At 39.8% G+C, this 24,092-nt stretch overlaps 1 protein-coding gene across 2 annotated transcripts in view; it reads left to right on the top strand.

Moving 5' to 3' along the window:
• The window catches only part of LOC143040443 (aromatic-L-amino-acid decarboxylase-like), a 104,618-nt gene extending 85,320 nt beyond the window's left edge, over positions 1-19,298 (top strand). Inside the window, exons 11-15 of one of the 2 annotated variants that reach the window (XM_076211539.1) lie at positions 182-327; positions 1,755-1,843; positions 4,343-4,511; positions 4,842-4,914; positions 18,163-19,298. In XM_076211539.1, coding sequence (XP_076067654.1) covers positions 182-327; positions 1,755-1,843; positions 4,343-4,511; positions 4,842-4,914; positions 18,163-18,373 — 688 coding nt within the window. In that variant the 3' untranslated portion in view covers positions 18,374-19,298. Of the gene's footprint in view, positions 1-181; positions 328-1,754; positions 1,844-4,342; positions 4,512-4,841; positions 4,915-15,787; positions 16,807-18,162 lie in introns of those variants that run through there. The other variant, XM_076211544.1, reaches the window with a different exon arrangement.
• Positions 19,299-24,092: the final 4,794 nt, after the last annotated feature.

The raw sequence follows: 24,092 nt of genomic DNA, 5'->3' as shown, positions 1-24,092 counted from the left end.
GCCCGCTTTACAATGTCCTTTATAGTGGTTTTATCGTCCTCAGAGGGACGATGAAAACTGGTCACAAAGGAATATTAATTTTAACGTTCAGCCTTACAACAGAAAACGTATCTTCCATTCTCTTTCAACCCATTCTAGAACATTCATTCTGAATCCTAAGTTCTGTACCTTCGTCTTTTAGGTTAAGGGGACCAAACACAATCAACCAGAAAATGCTGACCTCTATCAACGCGTCCGGAAAGCTGCACATGGTTCCGGCTTCGCTTAACGACAAATACGTCATACGATTCTGCGTGTGTGCTGAGAGCGCGACCGAAGACGACATAGGTAAACAAACACAACTTTCGGTTGACATGGTGTCGTGCATTCTTTGCTGATACCGAGGATGATGAATCCCTATGATGCCATTCCAGCTACAGTTACATAGTTGGACCTGTTGCTGTCATTATTGTTGTTGTACAGCTTCGTTTCAGTAAATTATGACGCTTCGTTTACGAATTTCTTTCTTTTCTTTTTGGGTGTCATAATGTGTGGACTCTGAGCGGAGGAATTAAGGATTTGGACCAGGAATTGGATTAGGGTTAAGGGTGGGATCAGAATTAGGGTCAGGATTTGGAACAAGATTGAAGAGAGAGAGGTAGTGATTGATGAACAAAACAGATTACCCTCTTGGGGTCTCACAAAAGATCCTCCACCCCAGTTATGATGTCTATGTATACTGCCAGACATGGACAGTCTCTGCATATGTACTCATTGTGTACTTATGCAATGAACTGTAATTCCTACTGTTCCATAACTGCCAAACGAACATTTCCATGTATCTGGCAGAGGGGTAAATAAGGAAGTGTTCATTAAATCATGGTAATTAATAGAAACCAACAGTTTAATACCTCTTTGTGTCAAAACTAAGAATAGATTAGCAATGCTAATTTATAATTCTGGGCTCAGTAATCTATCCAGTATAATGTTTGTTGGCTCAAATTTCACCGACTAGAAACCCCAGCCCCGTATTGGCCGGCAACGGTCGTCGTCCTCCCCCGTAGGTCTTTATGGAAAGATACATTGAAATGTTTGCGTTATGTGTGGGACTGTCTCTGTCGCCAGTTTTTAGCAGTAGGTCGAGAGGAGTAAATGCCAACTGTCTGCTCTTTGCACGCGAAAAGGTGAAAGAAGTACAGCCGAGGTTGACAGAGAGAGATGTGTGGAGGTGAGGGTGATGACGGGTTTCGAAGTCGCGCAGCAGGGAGATGATTCTTTCTGACGTCCGTCTCCCTGGACCATCATTCTAAGTACCCGTCGTTAGTCTCTTATATTGCCCAAGAAATCACAAAATAAAATTAAAGTCTATACGCGTCAAATCACATTAATACATTAAATATCAAAATTGAGCAATATTAGACTGGAATTGCCACTAATAAGAAAGCCAGTGATGAACATAACCGCATATAAGTTTTAATTATCTTGTGAATGTTTAGATTATATTTGTTAATTACGGTATGTGTATTCGTGTGTGTGTGTGTGGATGTGTGTGTGTGTGTGTGTGTGTGTGTGTGTGTGTGTGTGTGTGTGTGTGTGTGTGTGTGTGTGTGTGTGTGTGTGTGTGTGAGTGTGTATGTGTGTGTGTTAAACTGAGGGAATGACTCCTTCAGATGCGTAGATGAGATGGCTTAGTAGTGATCGTAAGGAGAATGGAATTACTCTTTTTTTTGTCATGACTTGAGGAACTTCAAACTCAAGTAACAATTCCATTGCAGATCTTGCTTGGGAGATCATTGAGCAGTTTGCGTCTGATATGCTGGCCATCACTCAACTTGAGCAGAAGGATAACAAGAAGATGGCTGAGGTAAGGCATTGGCTATTCACTCTCCCATATATTTCTATGCCCCATTACCAAGGCACCGTCGCGCCAAACTTAGGTCATTCAATTAATCTTGAGATTTTTGTCCTCGTTCTTTTTTTTATAGTAAATTTTAACTTTTAAAATCTGAACCACGTACTCTCTTGTGATTTTAATTCTATAATTCATTAAATTATGATTAATTTGATGTACACAAGTAGGAAGGAGTATACGGCCTCATTCTCATGGGTATATTGTTATTTATCATTAGTTACAACGATCAGCAAAAAAAAAAAATGCAATATGATTTACTTCTTCTAGCGTGATTTGACCAACAAAGTTGAACTGTGGAAAATATAATGTTGGTATTAATCACCATTTATCCCTGCTTTAGGCCAAATTTACCGTATTTGCCGGCATATAAGACGCGCTTTTTTTCGAGTGTAAAAAATTACCCCACGTCTAATGGGGCCGTATTGAGTGTGGGTCCGAACACCGTAAGCTAGGGAACCGGACAATTATACTGGGTAAGTTTACTTCGCATAAAAATTATAACTTATAATAGAATATTGGAAAAAGCTAAACAATTACAGTAAATTGTGTTACTAGTAATAACGTATCGAAAACAAGCCGAATTATCACAGTCTGTTATCACAAACTTAAGAAAAATTGCTTGCGATATGTCGGCGGTTATGAAGGAAGCTCACTCACATCATTTAACCGCCTTCCCCAGCATATATAACCCACACTTGATATATGTCTCACATTATTTAACGACTGTGTTACCTTTAAGAAATATTTCTTCATTATCTAGATTAAAAAAATCCTAGAAACTTTAAAGAAATTATAAACTTTCATCCACCTGTCAGCCATTTGCAATGAATAGATGATAACAAAACCATAACACTGCACAGAATCACACATTTTCCCTACAAAACTCCTTTGAAATATCTTTCAGTAAATGTATAATGAGACATACTAATTTTTCGTTTTTCCACAGAATATCGCAGTAAAATAGGGATGCGTTTTATGCGCGGTTGCGTCTTAAACGCCAGTAAATACGATATTTTTAAATTATAGATACGTACTTGAGGGATCTCAAAATGAACTGCAAATTAAGGGCCATGAGATAGTGTGCTTACTGTGCTATTAGACTAACCTGGCACGGTATAAGCAATTACGTTAGGCGACACTGCCACAGAGGGTCCGACCGACGTCTGGTAACCATATATGTAGTGTGGTCAGCAAGCCACTGGTTGAATAAAACATAATCATCCTGCCACCATTTCGCACCAAACAGAAACTGACGAGGCATTTTTACCAGTGTGTTCGACCAAGGAAAACTTATGTTTCAATGTGTAGGCTAGGGAATGGTTTTCCAAGACGGTCGACTCACACACACACACACAAAAATAAGATATATTAGTTCGTCTACAGAAATATGAACTCATAGAGGACATATTTTGAATTGATAGATGTAGTCTAGTAGCTGGTATTCTGAGGTGTTGGTAAAGTCTTGTTTGATAAGCAAAAGGGGTAAGAATTACGTCGGTTCGGTGACTGACATGGCCTACCCATCCCTGATGTCACAGTACGTCTCTCAAGATTCGCTTCCTGCACCAAGATCATAATATTTAAGGGAATATAGCCCCCATATATGTTCCATGTATTTACGTTTTCCTTTCGGAAATTTATGTTCGAGACAAACACATTTATCATAACTTTGATTTTTTTCCAAATAAAGAAGTTCATGTTATTGAGATGTGTATAGTAAACCTGATCAGCCTCCCATCCCAGAAAAAAAAAATCTGTCAAAATTTCGTTCATGTTCGTTTGCACTCTCTCTCTCTCTCTCTCTCTCTCTCTCTCTCTCTCTCTCTCTCTCTCTCTCTCTCTCTCTCTCTCTCTCTCTCTCTCTCTCTCTCTCTCTCTCTCTCTCTCTCTCTCTCTCTCTCTCTCTCTCTCTCTCTCTCTCTCTCTCTCTCTCTCTCTCTCTCTCTCTCTCTCTCTCTCTCTCTCTCTCTCTCTCTCCAGATGGTGCATCTTACTTTGGTGCTAAATAGGGAGGAGGTGATTTCACAAAGACATGACAAAAAAGTAAAGCCGGTACAAAGCGAACAGAAGCCATTTCATGGTTGCTCACCTCTGCTGAGCTCTGAAACAAGTCAACACTGGAGCGGTACACGGGCGTACACGTACATAATAAGACGGGCAATAAAGATAATATGCATTGCAGAATTGTGCTATATATGAAGCAGTACAAAATATACCTGGTTACTCAACAATACTTGTGCATGAATTTATCGGAAGAAATTTCAAGATTACGAATAGCCTAGATTTTATCTGAAATTGTGGCGAGTGAAAGAAGTGGTTTTCACATTCAGAATCGGCACGCTGTAAACGAAAATAATTACAATTCGAAATAACGTGTTTTTTTCGAGTGATCGAAAAGTTTTACTGTATCTTTGATTTCAAAATGTTCACATTTTCCCAAACGTTCCTCAGGCTGAAGAGAACAAGGAGAACAAGGCGAACGAAGAGGAAGCCAGTGAGGACATGGTGCAAGTTCTTGACAGAAAGAACAAGAGAAGCCTCCGGTATAAGAGGTCCTTCTTCGTCCGCATGGTGTCAGATCCCAAGATTTACAATCCCAAAATTGTCAAAAGTTTACCAGGTATGTGTGCATTCGTATATTGATTTATAATGATATACAGACTGCGGCATAACTATCTCCCACATTTGGAATGGGCTTCTTCGTGGGGCCTTTTGTGGCTCTACGGGCAGAACAGGTTCCATTCGGTAGTTTAGCCTCGGTCATTTTTATTTTCTTCATCAATTATTAAAAAAGAGAAATTGTCACAATAATCGATGACGAAAATCGACGTGATAGAGCCTTCGCTACCGAATAATGAGACTTGTCTCGCCTCTTAACCGTCATTACAGCCCACACAGTGCCCAATCAAAATGTTCTCGTGATTATTTCTTTTATTCTTCTTTACTCTAGGAGTCGGACGAGCGCGTCGCCATACGACAACAGACTACGCAGAGGATAACGTCCCAATGCAGAGCCCCACTATGTAAGTACAGCATAGCATTTCAGACTCCATTCCTTAATTCACAGTTGACTTCGGTTTCACACGCTTGTTCCCCGGATTACCCTTAGTCCGCATATAGTTCCTCATCTCCTTCCCGAGTGCCCAATTAGCCAATGGAATAGATAATACACCTGTAGAGATATATTTTCCCCTTCAATCCGAAATACAAGATGAATGATTGATATGCATGTTTACGAGGATATCTCCTTCTTTCATAGACGTATTAGTCCCTTGCCTGTATTTTAGTTCTACATACATATCTATCAAAAGGCTTTTTCCCCCTTATAAAGGGGTGGCCGAGTCAAAGCACACACCCACCACAAACCCTTCCAAACTCATTCATCATCACTCTCATCTTAGCATCTCGTGGATGAAGGGTCACTGATCCCGCCACATTACTCGGATCACAAGCAATACATCGAGACAGCGCCTCTACAACAGGGGCTAATATCTAGAGCTGGTTTTTCCCCCCACTAATTATATTATTAAATGGTGACCCCCCTTCTTCATCCACTCCAAAAATTTACTAACAAAGAAGAAGAAGAGCATTCCTTCTGGCCGCTTCATTTCTTCATTCATTTACAAACCTTCTCTATGCTCTCCTATGTTTTGCAATGTTTCTTCATTGCTCGACAGTATGCTTCGTATATACAGTAACCCTTTCACCCCGTCCATCCATCTTATTCTTGGTCTTTCTCTCAAGTTCACCCCATCCATTTCTGCTTTCCTCGCTAGAGGGCAGGACTTGTAGTAATGGATTTGAATTGGACAAATTTAGATTTAAGAAGGAAATAGGCAAGAACTGGTTTGCCAGTAGAGTAGTTAACGAATGGAATAGACTTAGTAACCACGTAGTGAGCGCTGAAACTATTGATTGTTTTAAGAGAAGGTTAGATAACTTTATGGATGGTAATGATAGGTAGTAATAGAAATAGAACTGCCTCGTGTAGGCCTTATGGTCTCTTGCAGTCCCCTCCATTCTTATGTTATTATGTTCCGTTTTTGCTAATCTGGCTAGATCGCTCTTTCCTCACGCCCAAACTACTTCAGCACCTACTTTATTCGACAGCTCCCTTACCACCACATTTCGGACTCTTTCCACGTTTGTGATACCTACCATACTTATGAAACACTTTTTCTAAGTATGTTTAGGTTCTTCCATTCTACCTATCTTGTTTGTATTAGATTCCAAGTGTCTTCCCAATATGGTGTCGTATTTCTTCTTTTGCTATAGCCTTATCATTCCCCTCTTCAATCACAGTCATTCTCCTGGCATCTCACATCGCCACAATCAAAGCCTTTCTATTCTCTTCTACATTCCACAACTCTGAAATACTCTACCCACATTCCACATATTTGTTTCACTTCCGTTTAATATTAGTTGTAGAAACTAAGTATCAACGTGCCTCGGAATACCAGGATTTCTTTGTACGTCCAGTATATGGAGCCCTGTCCGGAGATCCACTCCCGACCCCCCGAGGCCGCACCTCCGGGTAGTGTAATTCTGCAACAACTCGTTCAATCGCGCTTACTGCCATACATTCTTCATCTGTATCAGAAGCCCATTTTCACGTTCCTGTTTCCTTTCAACTTGAGATATCATACCCAAATCGCACAAACCTTCTGTCTGTTTTCTTCACCCAGGGTAAGTTGATCCCCTCATGCCATGCTTTGAGAAAACGCCCATGCCTCTTTGTGCGAAATGTTTGTTTTGTGTTTTGTGCTTTTGTTTGTTCGCATCGCATAGTCTGCACCACCCAGCAAGAACCTGAACTTAGCTCTCCCCCGCAATGCATTCTTTTATGTACATGTGTACATATATTGATCATGTTTTTACATATTTTGTGTGTGTGTGTGTGTGTGTGTGTGTGCGTGTGTGTGTGTGTGTGCCTGTGTGTGTGTGTGTGTGTGTGTGTATGTGTGTGTGCGTGTGTGTGTGTGTGTGTGTGTGTATGATTGTGAAAATGTGGGTGCTTAACTAGGTAAATTTTGCAGAAATAAGTCACCCTTATCCCGTTTTTTTTTTTTTTTTTTTTTTTTTTTTTTTTTTTTTTTTTTTTTTTTTTTTTTTTTTTTTTTTTTTTTTTTTTTTTTTTTTTTTTTTTTTTTTTTTTTTTTTTTTTTTTTAACTATTATCATTGTTCTAATTTTTAACCCGGACTACTTATTTCTGTGTGATTCACCATGGCCTTGGATCACATACTGTAGTCGTACATGTGTATATATGTTTGGGTGCGTGCGTGTGTGTGTGTGTGTGTGTGTGTGTGTGTGTGTGTGTGTGTGTGTGTGTGTGTGTGTGTGTGTGTATTTCGTCGGTTATAGTTTAGATACTAAAATTACAATTATACATTCAGTAATACTTATTATCTGATGCTAATGTGTAGAGTGTAAGTTTAACTTCTACATTTAAGTGGCAATGAAAGTCTGGTGGTTATTGTTGCTTTAAATGTGCCAGATAGCTCTCTGGCCTACAAATACAAGGCAAGCTCCGTTCAAAAATCGTAAAGTTTTCAGAAACATTTTATATATACTTATGTACAATGTTGCCGAAACATGGATGTAAAAAGAGTTCGTCGTTTCGACTTGATAGACGGCGAGAGGCACCGGATTAGGCGTTGCTTCTGTTATATGTCGAAAGGCCGTCTCCTTTTGTCCAATGCAAGTGTTCAAGCAGAGGGCTTCAAGTGGCTTGACCCAAGATGCTCTGAGCCTATTATTTGCTAGAGGGTGCACTGGAAGATTGGTGACTTGGGTCACTCGGATAATGGCTTCTCCATCGGGAAGTCCGCGAAGACGTCGAAGTACCCTTTCGTAGGATATGTGTGCGTGCGCACGTGTGCACGCTAGGCATCGAAGGGAGATAAAAGACACGCTGAATATTGAAGATGATAACAGGGCTCGGTCCGCTATCTCTCACTGTCCCCAGTGAAATTGGTACTATGAAAGATAGAAAAAAAAAACTTTTTCAGGACCTTGGCATGAAGATACATGCACAAAATTATGTAAAAATTGTGGTATCGGGAAACATTCATGAATAAAAGGAAATGGACTTAATTGTATGAACATGCGGAAGTAGATATTGTTTTCATTCACCTAGGCAAGAATGTACATTTATGAAGTTGTTGCTCGATTTCGAAGATTATAGCAGAAAGGTTTTTGGTTGAGAGGATTGGTGATGGTCCTCTATTGCAGGGATAGTGTGAGACTGAGAAGGAACGGGCTCTATGTCGAGGCCGCGGGGAACTCTTTTGATATGATCTTCGTGCAAGACGGTCTCCGTAAGATCGTGCAAGCTGGGTTTTTAACTTTGTTCTATGACTTATTTCCAGAGATACGATAGGTTCCAGAGAGTTTGGGGGAGAGCGTCGAGATGGGGTTGTGGTCGAGGACGTAAACAATGTAAATATCAATGGTATTTACTGGACATTTTGTCCTTAGTTATGCTGATTTGGACATGCGTGAGGAGCTACTGCGTCTGTTACGCTTTGAACGCATCTTTACAGCTGTCAGTGAAATAGTAGAGTTAAGAGTCGTGGGAATGTGTCTGTGTAGTGGTGTCATTTGAGTTAACAACAAGTACATCCTCTTGTGATGAAGCAAAGTGAATTTGAGCGATGGGGGCTAGAATTGGCGTTAAACCAAGTTCTGCCTGCTCGGCCACGTTGATGTGGTTGACTTTGTGGGAAGTTGTTGATGGCAATGCAAGGAGGACATGATTAGTATAAATGATGCCATGTTGAGCAGGGTAAATGATGATATTATGTTGCTTCATCAATATCAGCATAAAAGCAAACGTCGCTACGTAGGTGGTAATTGGAATGGCTGGGCACTCCGCTTTGAAGCTAATGTCTCGGGAGAATTTACCAACGATTGGGAATAGTCACCATCTACATTGTAAAGGTTGACGTCGAGGGGTTACAAAATGGTGACTCGTTTTGTTTCAGTGCGGAATTTGTGGAAACTGTGTACTGAAATGATGTTAACTGGGGAACCCGTGCCGAGAAATAAATATTGTCACTTTGGTGTTACTAGACTTAGCATTGAAGGTTAAGGAATCAGAAGACATGTCTGGGATATCCAAGGTATGTACCGGTAGAGTTGAAAATCGAATACCTTGGTATGGAGTAATTGTATTGGGTGTGCACTGAGTCTTTGTATTCTGTAGTCACAAGGGAGATGTGTTACGTGAATGCTTTGCAGGAGATGTGTTACGTGAATGTCTAGCAGGAGACGTGTTACGTAAATGTCTAGCAGGAGAGCGATCTGGGGGTTCTGGTTTGTGTTGCCTCCGTGCTAGCAGCGCACAGCAACGCTCACTTGTGTGAAAACATGTACCGTCATACTCGCAATATTGGTTCGGTTACGACGGGTATCTGTGATAACATGTGTTAACGAGATGTCCTGGTTTGTGGTAGTATGTACAAAACATTCGTGTTCTTCAAGGAGAGCGTTGTCGTGAGTGATCTCGTGTACATGATGTATGTCTTGATCTCGTGTTGTATGACGGGGACCGTGTGACCTGGGCTATCGTATGTGTGGGTGCTATGGGTACTGGCTGGTTTTGTATCTAAGTGATAACTTGGTCCGTGTCAGAAAATTTTCTTGAGAATTCGCCTAATGTGATATCTGGTGTGAATGTAATCGTGCTGGCTTTCTGGAGTGTGTCTGGGTGTAATTGGGAGAGTAGGCGAAAGCATGCCATAAGGGAGACTACGTGCTCCAATGAAATTTTGTTGTCTGAGACCCAGTCTGAGTTCGATCTTATATGCTGAAGCTATTTTGACCGCTTTTTCATTAGTGGTGTGTGGGCCATGGTCGTAAGTCTTTGCCAAAGAGTATAGGGGGGGGAGTGCTCCAAGTGGCTCAAAAGCAGCAAATGACTTTTTAAATTGTCGTACGAATTGATCATAGAATGTTGTTTCTTCAAATAAGTCAGACTGAATGACGTCACCGGCTAATATGTCATTCTTATCTATTTTGGATATTAAGATGGATATCTTTGTTTTATCATCTGTGGCATTCCTACGTAGTATTTCTAAGTGAACTTCGGTGATGAAATTGTGTACAGAAATGTTCCTGCCGTTGAAGAGTGGTAATGTTGTCTCATCTTTGATGACTGTGAAAAGATTTTGTGTTGTCATGGTGTTTTAAGTAGGTGATTTTTCTGAAGAGTTGGTAGTAGAAGAAGGGGACGTGGTTAGTGGAAACGTAGCTTGGCTTAGTGTATAGGGTCAGTATGTCAAGTCAGAGAGGGCTTTGGACACGTTCATGTATGGAATAAAAATGTGTGGCACTGAGGTGGCACTGAGAACGGAAAAATATCTACTTACCAAGATTATGTCGGAGTGTTAGTCGATGACGGTGCTGCAGTGGGGCGAAACGATGGAAGGATACACTGCTGGAAACAGGGGGAGTTATTAGTGTATTGTTGTTGGTGAGTTAGAAAATATGTAACAAATATGCAGATATATGAAAAACATAAGAGAAATGAAGGTGGAAATCTTGCGCAGCTAGATGCGGGGAGTGAGAGAGCGTTGACTCGTAGATGCCGCGACGATCGCCGGCGCGTAGAAGATAATCTTTGGCTGATGGTGCAGTGACGTGCGGAGCGTGGTGCGATAGAGGAGGGGAGGGGGGGTTGTCCAACTCGTACAATGGCGGAGAAGGGTGGTCCAACGTCTCTGTGTTGATGTGGTGGAGTCAGCGGATGTCGTAGATGCTGGAGAATGCCTCGGAGGTGGATTTCCTCGTAGATGCTGGAGAATGCCTAGGAGGGAATTTCCTCCTCGTAGGTAGTGGAGGAATGTCTCGGAGGGGGCTTCCTCGTAGATGCTGGAGAATGCACAGCGTAGAAGTACGGATCTTTGCTTCGTAGCAGGATGGTGGACGATGCAGCTAAGAGGGATTGCCTTGTATGTAATTGTTTCAGCGAAGATAGAAGCCGCTGTCGTTAAGTTGTTGGCTTCGGAGTGGCGTTGAGAGTGAGTGATGCAGCGAAGAGCGCCGGTGCTTTAGCTTGTAAGTGGAATGCTGGAAGGTACTTCGAAGGAATTAGTGTTGAACTGCTGCTTCGATGTCCACCGCTGTAGAATGTAAAGTGTAGATTCGTCTCTCACCGCTAGCCGCCAGAATATAGAGTGGAAGTTCAACTTCTACATTTAAGTGGCAAAGAAAGTCTGATGGTTGTTGTTGCTTTTAATGTGCCAGATAGCTCTCTGGCCTACAAATACAAGGCAAGTTCCGTTCAAAAATCAGAAAGTTGTCAGAAACATTTTATATATACATATGTACAACGTTGCCGAAACATGGATGTAAAAAGAGTTCGTCGTTTCGACTTCAGCGACGGCGAGAGGCGCCGGATTAGGCGTTGCTTCTGTTGTATGTCGAAAGGCCGTCTCCTTTTGCCCAATGCAAGTGTTCAAGTAGAGGGTTTCAGGTGGCTTGACCCGAGATACGCTGAGCCTATTGTTCGCTAGGGCGTGGACTGGAAGGTTGGTGACTTGGGTCACTCGGACAACGGCTTTTCCATCGGGAGATCCGCGAAGACGTCGAAGTACCCTTTCGTAGCATATGTGTGCTTTCGCGCGTGTGCACGCTAGGCATCAAAGGGAGATGACAGATGCGCTGAATATCGAAGAAGATGATTACAGCGAAAGGAGATGATAACAAATGTAATAGTTTTGTGTACAGCCATGACTTTAGGTATGACAATAAATTAGAAATAAGCGAACATATGAATAAGCGAATAGATAAGTATACAGACGAATGGAAATTGGAAATAAGTAATTGTGTATGTGTATATATATATATATATATATAGATAGATAGATAGATATATATGTATGCATATATACACATATGTATGTATATATATGTACATATATATATATATATATATATATATATACAGTATATACGTATGTATGTATATATGTACATATATATATGTATATATATATATGTGTGTGTGTGTGTGTGTGTGTGTGTGTGTGTGTGTGTGTGTATGTATGTATGTATGTATGTATACATATACATACGGTATGTTATTATCTTTATTCTTGATTTGTTTGTTTATTTATTTATATAGGTTTTTATTTTATTAATTTCTCTATTTATCTATTTTTTTACATCTTCATGTTTTTATATTTTTAACCGAACGCCGTTATAGTGTACACCTCGTTTCTGCCCCAGCATTACCGTCAGTTTGTTCCCGTGCAACCGTCTAATAGAACAAGTCGTCACCACAATTTATGCACCCTCCAAGTCTCCCCGACACCTACACACTCATCCACCCGTTTAACATCCTGACCACGAGTTCTTGTGGCTTCATTCACTCCAACCAATCTTCTCTTTCTTTGTGTGTCCCTTGCTCTCTTAAGAACATAACCATGAAGGAAAATGCAAGAGACCATAAAGGCTATACTAGGCAGTTCCATGTCCATTACCACTAGTCATCCCCATCCATAAAGTTATCTAACCTTTTCTTAAAACAACCAATAGTTTCAGCTCTCACTATAAGGTTACAAAGTCTATTCCATTCTTTAATCACTCTTTTGGTAAACCAGTTCTTGTCTATTTCCTTTTTAAATTAAAAAAAAAAATCCAATTTAAGTATATAATACGAGTCTTGCCCCATTGTCTTAATATGATGACTTTGTTTGCGTCACCCTTGTTAAAGCCCTTGACCCATTTGAATACCTCTATTTGATCACCCCCCACTCTTCGTCTTTCTTCTCATTCCTGCCACCACCGATTCATAAATCGTAACCAAATCAGCTCAATTTGGTTTGGTCTATTCCTGCGCTAGTGGTGTCATCGGAAGCGTGCTTATCTCACATTTGCTTAGTTGTGGGTTCGAATCCCGCGCTTTTCTCCGATTCCCAGTAGGGGCTGTTAGTTACCTGGCCCAACTGTCTAAACACTTAGAGCAAAGGTGACGGCTTCGGGTGCAGCTACTCAGCGCCTCTTGGCGTGGGCTCCTCACCACCTATTCATGAATCCTGACGTTTCTTTGTGACGTCACGTTTTGTTTACTTCATTTCCAGCCAAGTTTTCTCTCTTGCGATCATTATTTATTTCACCTGTTTAGATAAGAATCGACATTACCATTGCTTTATACGTTTCTTTCATTACTTTTTATTATATACTTTTATCTAAAAAAAGGAAATAATATAAACAAACAAATTAACGAAAAAATATGTAGACGAAACGAAATAAAGGAAAACCTTTTGAAAAATAATTTACATTTAACAGCCGACATTACCATTGCTTTATACATTTCTTTCATTACTTCCTATTACATAATCTTATTAGAAAAATAATATGAACAAACTAATCAATGAAGAAATATGTAGACGAAATGAAATAAGGAAAACTATTTGAAAACTAATTTAGTCGTGGCTAAGCCAAATTGCTTATTATTCTCCAAGATACAAAAATCGCTTGATGTGTAGGTCTCATTACTTCAGGAATTACTGGGTAACAGAAGTTCTCGATAAAACCAAGGCCATCTTTTCTCATGCGGGTATTTTATATCGTTGACCGAGACGAACGCTTATTAAACTTTGATTTATTTCACTAGTTCCTATTATCTTGCATATATGATTGATATAAAAAAAACATAATTTCTGTAGATTTGTTGTTTGTGATCTACATTGAGTTTGGAAGAGTTAAGACAAATGAGTTGATGGTTTTGTCTCAACGCCTCCAAACTCAATGTACTGTAGATCATAAACAACAAATTTACATTCTGGTGGCATCGGAGGGATTAGCGGATTCAACGTGCTAATATACATCAGAGATCTACACTCCAGTCGAACATAGCCACTTCCCAACTCTACATTCTGTTGGCGAGCGGTGGCTACGAAGCTTCAACACTATCATTCATCCGAAGCAACAACTCTACCATTCCTCCGAAGCAACAAACTACATTCTGGTGGCAGCGGTGGGATTCGAAATCAAATTCTAAAATTCAAAGACTGTGATGTATATATATATATATATATATATATATATATATATATATATATATATGTATGTATATATATATATATATATATATATATATATATATATATATATATATATAGTATATTACTTGTGTTATTTGGGTGCTCGCTGACCGAGCGGGTTAGAGCGTCGCTGTTTGAGGAGGTCGAGGTGACAGCAGTTTGAATCTTGCCACCAGCGAGTTGGACCAATGGCATGGCTCAATAAATTCCACGTTACAAAGCCCTTTCTAAGAGGCACCATCTTAGTCTACTGATACGGGGAATTCAAGACCCTAAACCGAACCATCAATCACCTGTGTGATTCGTCAATTCATCAATCACCTGTGTGTATCGTTAAAAACAATGATCTCTGTGTCTATGCTAGGGGAAAATGGAAGCACACAATTACCGTCTGCTGCAATTCATGAACTGGGCGTTCGTTTTGAATTGGTAAATTACTATTTTTCACTCCCGAAAAATATATTAGCTGCTGATTTTTGTAAGTCGAACTTTTGTAAGTACTGTAGGCATCTGCCTGTATAGTCACAGGCTTACGCAGACAAAATCAATTATCATCGTTCGTTTTAGTTTAAAGTCCTTTAGTCTGTCTTCCAATGTTTATTAAGTAATCTACTTGCGTTTGATATTTGTTTGGTGATCTGTCTGTGTTTATGTTTTTGAAGGGGCATATATTTTTTTGCGTTTGATATTTGTTCTGCGATCTGTCTGTGTATATATTTTTGTAGGGGTGTATGTTAGGGGGTTGGGACCAACGATGGGTACCTCATTGACGGACGTCGGGAGGAATAATCTCCCCTCCATTAGTCTTCAGATCCCATCATCCCCTCCCCTCACCTCTATAGGGAGGTGCAGCCCCAGTAGGGTGGCACTTAGTCCCTGGACTGGGTCCAAGATCTTTCACTCTATCAGCTTGACTATCTCTCCTTCACTACATCACAAAAGAAGATCGGATAAGATAAGCAACAACTACTCCTCTTCCTTCCTCTAACCGTCCTCGCATCTATATAGCAAGATAGCAATACATGAACCACAAGGGACTTGAAGACTTGGATCTAAAATGAGCCCATCTGCAAAGGTCTCTCCCACGCCTGATACTCCCGTGGCAATTCCCAGTCATCTAAGTCTGAGCTTCTGAATATATGAATCTCGCTACCAAGATAAGTGAATATTTCTAAGCTCTCCGCATGATATCTAGGGACAGTAACCCGTCGTTTGGCTTCGTTTACAGTAATCCCAAATGCTTGGGTTTCAGTCTTCATTCAAGAGACCATCGGGTTCATTCCTATATCCAGTGATTCGAGAGTCAGCACTTGTTCATCTGTAAGTTGTGCAAGAAGGGCAATGTCATCAGCCAAGTCCTGGTCTGTGATCCAGGCATTAGCGATACTAGTCCTGAATCCAGTAGCAACCACAGCTTATCATCAAGTCTATTCTACCAATGGAAAAAATAGAACTAAAACATCCTCACCTCACCCTGGACAACACCAGAAAGAAGTTGGGTGTACTCAACCCAACGTCCATGTGATTTCAACGTCTAATTACAGGGAGGAAATGAGACGGATAAATTCATTAGGCGTTCCATGTATTATGCCTCTCTCAACTGAATAAAGCACCACCCTAAAGTAACAATGGATAACTTCTGTCTTGATTTAAGTTTGCGCTAACGCGAACTGAACCTGGCCTGTTATGGTTTTCTTGGGATTAATGTTTGACTGCTCAGGAACTTAGCTCGCTAGTAAACAATATTTCATTGGCTCCTTAAGCAAATAAGCAAAGATCTTACCTGGAATACTTTGCTGCCTCTATAATTATTGCAGTCATGTCGACTACACTTTCCCTTCCAGACCGGAATGATGAAACTACACCTCCAGTCTACAGCAGGGACGATTCCAATCCATCCCACCACTACAAGCATCCCACACATGCCCGTTGGCTATGGTATTCCCACAAACTTGAGCAGCTACTCACCATAGCCAGACTCCGATGCTTTTGTTTGTGTTCAATATGTTATTGGCCGTCCCGATTTCACCCAGTCTCAGAGGGGATCTGATGATCGGGGTGTTGAGAAAGGGTACACCATCAACGTTCCGTAACTCGCTCCATGTCTGGTGAGCTTTCCAAACACTAACAACACTTTGATAAACTCGGCCCATCTTGGTCTTCAATCATCTACATCACAAATGAAATTAATTCTTTATTAATTAGGAGTCTAAAGACAATTTATTGTATAAGACTAAAAACCATAAAACATTTGCTTCATTGCCAGAATCTATCACAATCATGAACAGAAGACAAAAAAAAAAAAAAAAAAAAAAAAAAAAAAAGTAAAATTTTTTAAAAGTTTGCCAAGTATGGGAAGTCTTTACTAAGGACGGCCATTATTATCCTTAACTCTTTTCAACTTTCCAATACCAAAGTTCCATCATTTCATTATGAATCTGCATCAGTTCGTTCGCATCACCTATGCATCTGCTTAGGCCTTTTCAGAGGCTGCACACGGGTCCTTGTAAGACAGTGCTTCTTAACCTTTTTCAGTGCCCGTAGGCCTTGAATATCTCAAAAAAATTACCGTACCCCCATTCATTATAAATACAATGCAAACATATGAAAAGGATCAATGATACAAACCTTGCTGAGAAACTATTATATATATTCCATTATCGAAGAAAGGTACTTTTTTATTTCAAATTAAAAATGTCAGTAGAATACAGTGAATGCTTATTATGCTTTCTCATGGTAAATATACAGTACCACTGAACTGGCTATCATGTTTGGTATCCCTAGGTTCAAGGTTACGTAGCCCTTGGGAGTACAGGTACCTCAGGTTAACCCATTAAACTCCGATGACAAGATGTCTTGTCATTTGGTCAAATAAAACAAAAAATCATAAAACACCAAAATGTTTGATCAAACACCAGAAAAATATTACGTCAATCCTCGCTTCGCTCGCAGCGAAGCGAGGACTGACGTCATATTTTTCTGGTGTTTGATCAAACATTTTGGTGTTTTATGATTTTTTGTTTTATCTGACCAAATGACAAGACATCTTGTCATCGGAGTTTAATGGGTTAAGAACCACTGAATGTAAGGGGAGGCATTTCCCCCGCCCCTATATACCCTTACAAGAACCACGTTAAACTAGCATCATACAAAAGCGCTAGAGTCTAGCGCTTTTGTATAGTGACTAGACGCTAAGTGTCTCTTGGATACGTGCTATCCACTAGAGGCAATACTGTAATCTATGACCAATATAATTCAAGACTGAAACCATATGTTTTATTCGTCCTTTAAAAACTGACGGGACATGTGCCTGTCGCTATAGTGTATACTGACATTTTTTTCGAGTCTGGTAGTATTCTAATGAAAAAGGACATGGTATATTCTCAATAACTAACAAATATCCTATGGACTGTAGCACTGAGATAAGCAATATCATTACCGTTTCCTTTTTCATAATACAATACTGGAGAAATGGGCTTTACGATAAGTTAGTGTATAATTAGGATCGACATTGCTGTTCTCACCCACCCTGAGAGTAACAACGATGTAGGGAAATAGAATTGCAGCATATTATGTCGTCGACGATTCAAAAGCCCATTTAACCTTATGGGCAAAATCGTTCTAAAGAAATAGTCGAGAGAGGAGACGCGAAGTTGAAATACAAAAACACAATGGTTATAAAGACAACTCACAATTTCCTTCATTTCCAATATATATATTATATGTATGTGTGTGTGTGTGTGTGTGTGTGTGTGTGTGTGTGTGTGTGTGTGTGTGTGTGTGTGTGTGTGTGTGTGTGTGTGTGTGTGTGTGCGTGTGCTTGTGTGACTGTATCACAAGTTTAATAACTGATTTTTCTGTGTATTTATTTTAGTTTTAAATCCTTTTATTTTCTGTTTTCTTTCTATGGCCCCATTGTGATATTTGCATGTCGCCTGATCGTCACCCACAGAACTGCGAGGGCGCAAAAACCTATGCTTTGGGTTCAGCTTTTGCATGCATTTCTCATATTTGAAATACCTTTGTTTGTTATCAGCTTTCCGCGCGTCTTAGTTATATGTATTGAACCAACACTTTAGTTGTTTTGTCTTGAGACTATTTCAGTTGGTTTAGCATGATGATATGAGATTATCTTATGTTCATTGCATCATCAATAAGAATACCCATTTTATTTGGTTCTGCATGATAATACAACATTGTCCTGTGTTCATTTCTTCAGCAATGGTGATTTAAGTGACGGAGAAGACAGCAAGTCCAGGACGCTTTGCAAGACGACAAGTGATATATCCGACAGGATCTCGAAGCTTATGTGGGTTCTGACTACAACCTGTGAGAAAGAATCCCAAACGGAACTAAAACGTACTGATGTTGCAAAGCCGAAGCCGTGGGAGGCTGGAGACTATGTATTTATGTGTGATGGACCCGCATAACTAGATGTTTGAGTAGAATTCCAGAAACACGCAAGCATGTATTTATGTGTGATGGACCCGTATAACCAAGTATTTGAGTAAAATTACAAAAACACGCAAGCATGAGTACATGAAACTTACTGTGTATTTATGTGTGATGGACCCGTATAATCAAGAATTTGAGTAAAATTCCAGAAACACGCAAGCATGAGTACATGAAACTTACTGTGTATTTATGTGTGATGGACCCGTATAATCAGGTATTTGAGTAAAATTCCAGAAACACGCAAGCATGAGTACATGAAAATTACTGTTTATTCATTTGTGATGGACCCGTATAACCAGGTATTTGAGTAAAATTCCAGAAACACGCAAGCATGAGTACATGAAACTTACTGTGTATTTATGTGTGATGGACCCGTATAACCAGGTATTTCAGTAAAATTCCAGAAACACGCAAGCATGAGTACATGAAAATTACTGTGTATTCATTTGTGATGGACCCGTATAACCAGGTATTTGAGTAAAATTCCAGAAACACGCAAGCATGGATACATGAAACTTACGTTGTCCTGTAGTTCCTAACCTAACCTAAACTAACCATTCCATAGGAGAAAATAGATCTTTCAAATTGCAAAATAAATAAAATGAGTTTGCGTGTTCCTGGAACAGAAACGATATTTGTTGTTGTGATACGTTGAATATATTTTTACAAGAATAAAGAACTGAGTGTGCATTTGTGTTGTCTGAATATGAATAATTTTGTGCAATTGGAAGGTTAACTTGTGCACAAAGACTATATATCTTTTATATGAAATCATCTTTCCGTCCTGAATAGGGATCACGTTCAAACTATAAACAATTAATTAAACTGAGAATTTTTCCAGTATTAAGTATCTACCAAAACGCACATTTTCGTCTCTCTCTCTCTCTCTCTCTCTCTCTCTCTCTCTCTCTCTCTCTCTCTCTCTCTCTCTCTCTCTCTCTCTCTCTCTTCCACACACATGCACACACACATTCCACAAACAATTACTACAAAAAATGTCAAGCCTTCTCCTCCAATACACCCACAACCCTTCAAATACTAGAACCTACGCCTCAGCACAGGTGCTCTAAAGTTTGTACGCAGAAAGCAGACACCACTGCGGACATACACCGTTCCCTGACATCACTGTGTTTCTATCGCGTCAAGAATATCCTCACTAACCCAATCCCCCGCGGCGTTTAAACCTTTACATCTTATCTAGAATTTGACAAACCCCAGTGTTGCCAATCAATGTTTATATTTACCATAGATCAATATCCAGCCATGGAAAGATGAAAAAGTAACTGAGATATAGAAGGAGGACGGTTTGGAAAAAGAGAGGAAGTGTGGACAGACTGATCAGGTGAAGGAATCGGAAAGGAAAAGGTGGCAAGAAAATATAAAGATAGAACAAGAGAATCATGGAAGGGAATGGAAAAGGAGAAAAGGTTTCCTTCAACCGAATATAATCATAACATTTTCATTCGTGCAGAGGGAATAAAGATTGAATAAAAGTTGAATGAAATTGAATGAAAAATCAATAGAATTGAATAAAGATATCATTGAATAAAATTTGATAAATGTAATAAAAATTATTGTCTGTCACATGCTGGAATAAATATAAAGGTTAAATATAGATAACAAAGGGTTAAACTGGATTTTTCAAAAGCAAAAATTTTGGAGGGTGAAGAAATGGAATGTGGAACAAAGGAAGAAAGAGTAGATGGTAAGAGGAACGAATGGTGGAAGATAAAAGCTTATGTAAAAAGGAACCAAGAGTAGATACAAAAATAGATAGAAAATTATACAGAAAGAATGTTAAGGAAACAAATAAGGACGAAGAAAAAAGGAAGTGATCAAAAGGTGAGTGAAAAACTCTCACAGGGGTGAAGAGGGCCTTGGCCAAAAGAGAAATGTCTGTTGAGCAGAGAAGGGAGAAGGCAAGAGATAACTGTGAGTGGAGAGGGGCTGTGAATAGACGGTAAATTGACGCTGCCCGAAGGGATTTCTCCTCGTCTTTATTTTCGCGTGAGGGGACGAGGGGAGAGGGTTGTCAAATAAATAAGGTGGGGGCCCTGTTGTGGATGTGCTGTGTCTTGCTGCATTGCTTCTGGAGGGAAACGGGGATAACCCTTTTCCCACGAGTAGCTAAAATAAGGAAACAGGTGGGTGAGGGTGGAGGCATGCCTTAGCTGACTACTTCCCTTATAAAGTGATAGAGACCTTTGGTATATAGATAAATCATTATTATGAAACAAGATGAATCATATGCAATGAGGAAAATGTGATCACTAACAGGTGTATCAGTAATCCCCAAATACATGAAACATCAAAAATATAAACTAGTCAATAGACAAAAAATCTAAAACCAAACAACAGTAAACCACGGTAGCTAATTGAGAACATTGTCGTCCTTAGATATGAAATAATAAAAGCTGCCACATATGTTACCATCCAAAGAGCTCCATAGATCAACAACAAGGGCAAAAACCAGCACTTGATCTGATTGGTGCGACAACTAACCGGTTCCAAACTGAGTGAATACAGCGTCGACTCAAGAGGTGTGACTGGGCAGCGCGTATAAAAGGAATAGAGGCACGTAGTTGCGCCCGAAGCCGTCACGTTGACTTTATGCGTGTTTTGGGGACTGTTAGGGAAGGTGACAACAGTCACTGCTGGGAATCGGAGAGAAGTGCGGGGCTCGAACCTACAACTGAGCGAATGAAAAAGCACAAATTAGTTTATGTGAATGAGACGGGTTGGATTGTAACTTATACAACATATACATATACACATATACATACACACACACACAAACACACACATTATATATATATACATATATATATACATATATGTATATATATACATATACACAAACATATATACAATACATATACACACATATATGTGTATGTATATATATATATATATATATATATATATGTATATATATATATATATATAATGCATATACACATACCTTGCGACGGTAACCAAGATTGCTCAAGGCTGACTGGCCACAAAGAAAAGGAGCAGCATGCACGAGTCTCGTTGAGATGTAAGTGGACTGCAGAAGCAGACGTCTAAGTGGAGGAGTAGGAGTGTAAACAGTGAGAGCAAACTAGCCAAGAAGGACACATCACGGAAGATTGCGTTAGACTTCCGGAGTATCTCAAGTCTGAGCGAAACTTGAGCGAAACTTAGTGAATGAATATGACACTCAGACGTGGGCTTTGCATCAAACCGACCCTCAGAATAGAGTTCATCATTCTTTCCATATATAAATTCCTCCAAAAGCATATCACCGTGAGGCAGAAGAGTAGACGAGATCGCAATAAGATAAGGAATCGAGGGAAGGTGTAGAAAGGGAAGTAGTTATTGAAGAGTCTGTGAAATCGAGGAATTTAAAAGAATGAAAACGAACTATTCCGAGAATTTTTTCAATGATAAATATGAAAGAGTCTGACAAAAAAAAAAATCGGGAGGAATTTAAAAGAATGAAAACGAACTATTCCGAGAATTTCTTCAATGATAAATATGAAAGTCTGACAAAAAAAAAAAAAAAAAAAATCGGGAGGAATTTAAAAGAATGAAAACGAACTATTCCGAGAATTTTTTCAATGATAAATATGAACAAAAGACAGAACTGACTGCAAATAGAGCCAAATGGAATGAAGATTAGGGAAGATGAAGCAATGGGGACAGTAGCGGTGGAAAAGGCATTAAATATGCTGAACATTTAAAAGTCACCAGGAACAGATGGAGTAACAAATGGGATTCTAGATATTAGGAAGAAGAAAATGTAGAAGAATGGGTGCGAAGGATATTTGGTGATATAGACAAGATAATGAATAGTTGGAGGAAGGTGTGTTTGATCCCATTGCTCATTGTATAAAAGAATCAGAGAGGAATTAGTATATCGAAATAAACACTACGTGAGGACGGATCCTTTACTGGTGCGACGTTTCGCTCATTACATCTTTTTCAAGTAGATAATCGTGATACTTGAAAAAGCTGTAATAAGCGAAACGTTGCACTAATAAAGGCCCCTTACGTGATGTTTATTTCGATCGACTTATCGGTAACTGCCATTTCCATACAGGAATCAGTATGATAATCAGGTAAGGAAAGGAAGACGTTGAAGAATCTACGCCTAGAGGCGCTGAGCAGCTGCTTCTGAAGTCGATTTGTTCCATGCGCTTGGACTGTTGGGGCAGGTAACAGTCACTGATGGGATCCGGAGAGAGAAGTGCGGGATTCGAACCCACAACTGATCTAATGCGAGTAAATCACGCTTCCAATTGCACCACCACCAGTTTACTAAAGAATTGTAACATATAAGAGAGGGCACAATGACAAAGGTAAAAGAGAAGCAAACTGGATTTTAGACAAAGTAGAGGATGTAAACATCAGGTGTTAGTGCTCATATGAACATGTAATAAGCCTAAAACGGGAGAAAGATCAATATGTGACGTTTGACTTGGAAAATTGAAGGAGTTAAGGAGGAGTATGGAGAGATCTGGAGGGGTATCGAGGGGGAAGCTGCTTAGGGCAATGAAGATTATGTATGGAGATATAAGTTAGAAAGAAACAACAGCTCAGAGAGGAGACACGGCCAAGACGAGGATGGGTATCATTGATATATACGTTGATAGCAACTCTAATCAACAGAAGCCTAGATATGTCAATGGCACTGTTCTTGCAGAATTAATTAATACACATTATGTCTCTTGAACCACTGGATAAGGGAGTGAAACTAGACCTTAACCCATTAAACTCCGATGACAAGATGTCTTGCCATTTGGTCAAATTACACAAAAAATCATAAAACACCAAAATGTTTGATCCAACACCAGAAAAATATGACGTCAGTCGCTGCGAGCGAAGCGAGCGAAGCGAGCGAAGCGAGGACTGACGTCATATTTTTCTGGTGTTGGATCAAACATTTTGGTGTTTTATAAAAAAAAAAAATTATTTGACCAAATGACAAGACATCTTGTCATCGGAGTTTAATGGGTTAAGGTTTATTGGGCTATGACCAAAATCCAAATATTTGAGATTACTTTGGTCAAGACCATACAGTATGTTCTGTCTATGGAGAAAGTGTAAAGATGTTAGACCTTGGAAGTGACATTCATACATCCGGAGGATCGAACCTGAAAACTTTTAGATGACTGGGTATGTCCTATGGAGTCATGGATAGCCTTAACCAATGTCACCAAAGCCCTTGTGAGGACATTGTAAGATAAACAACCCCATACTACCCATGTAAAGGTACGTTACCCCCACATATTACTTCGTAAAGAATAACAACCCCAGAAATAGGCGTGTAAGTATAAACCACTCCAAAAGTGACGATCATTATCAAGGTTAGGAAGTCAGAATTAGCTTGTTACGACCAGCCACCCCAAACATTACCTATAAAGATAAACAGCCCTCAGGCACTCTGGGGGTGCGGATTTTTACAACGTCCTCTTGTGGTCCGACTCCTACCATTGTGTGAGATATAGATCCTCACCAAGGCTTTCTATGCCGTGTTCGATCACTTCGCAAAGTCTCTGCGGATGATCGTGAAGTACCACTGGACAAATTGTGTTTGAAACCAGAATGTACTCGAAGTTGCTGACATGAGACAAACTCTCATCACTTAGCACTGACTGAAACATCATTGCTAGTATGTCTGGCCTTCTGAATGATGACCTTGCTCATGGG

Source organism: Oratosquilla oratoria, chromosome 2 (assembly GCF_046742065.1).
Source record: "Oratosquilla oratoria isolate Oo_2021 chromosome 2, ASM4674206v1, whole genome shotgun sequence".
Lineage (NCBI taxonomy): Eukaryota > Metazoa > Arthropoda > Malacostraca > Stomatopoda > Squillidae > Oratosquilla > Oratosquilla oratoria.
The sequence above is the reverse complement of the archived record's forward strand: the minus strand, read 5'-3'. Positions and strand labels throughout refer to the sequence as shown.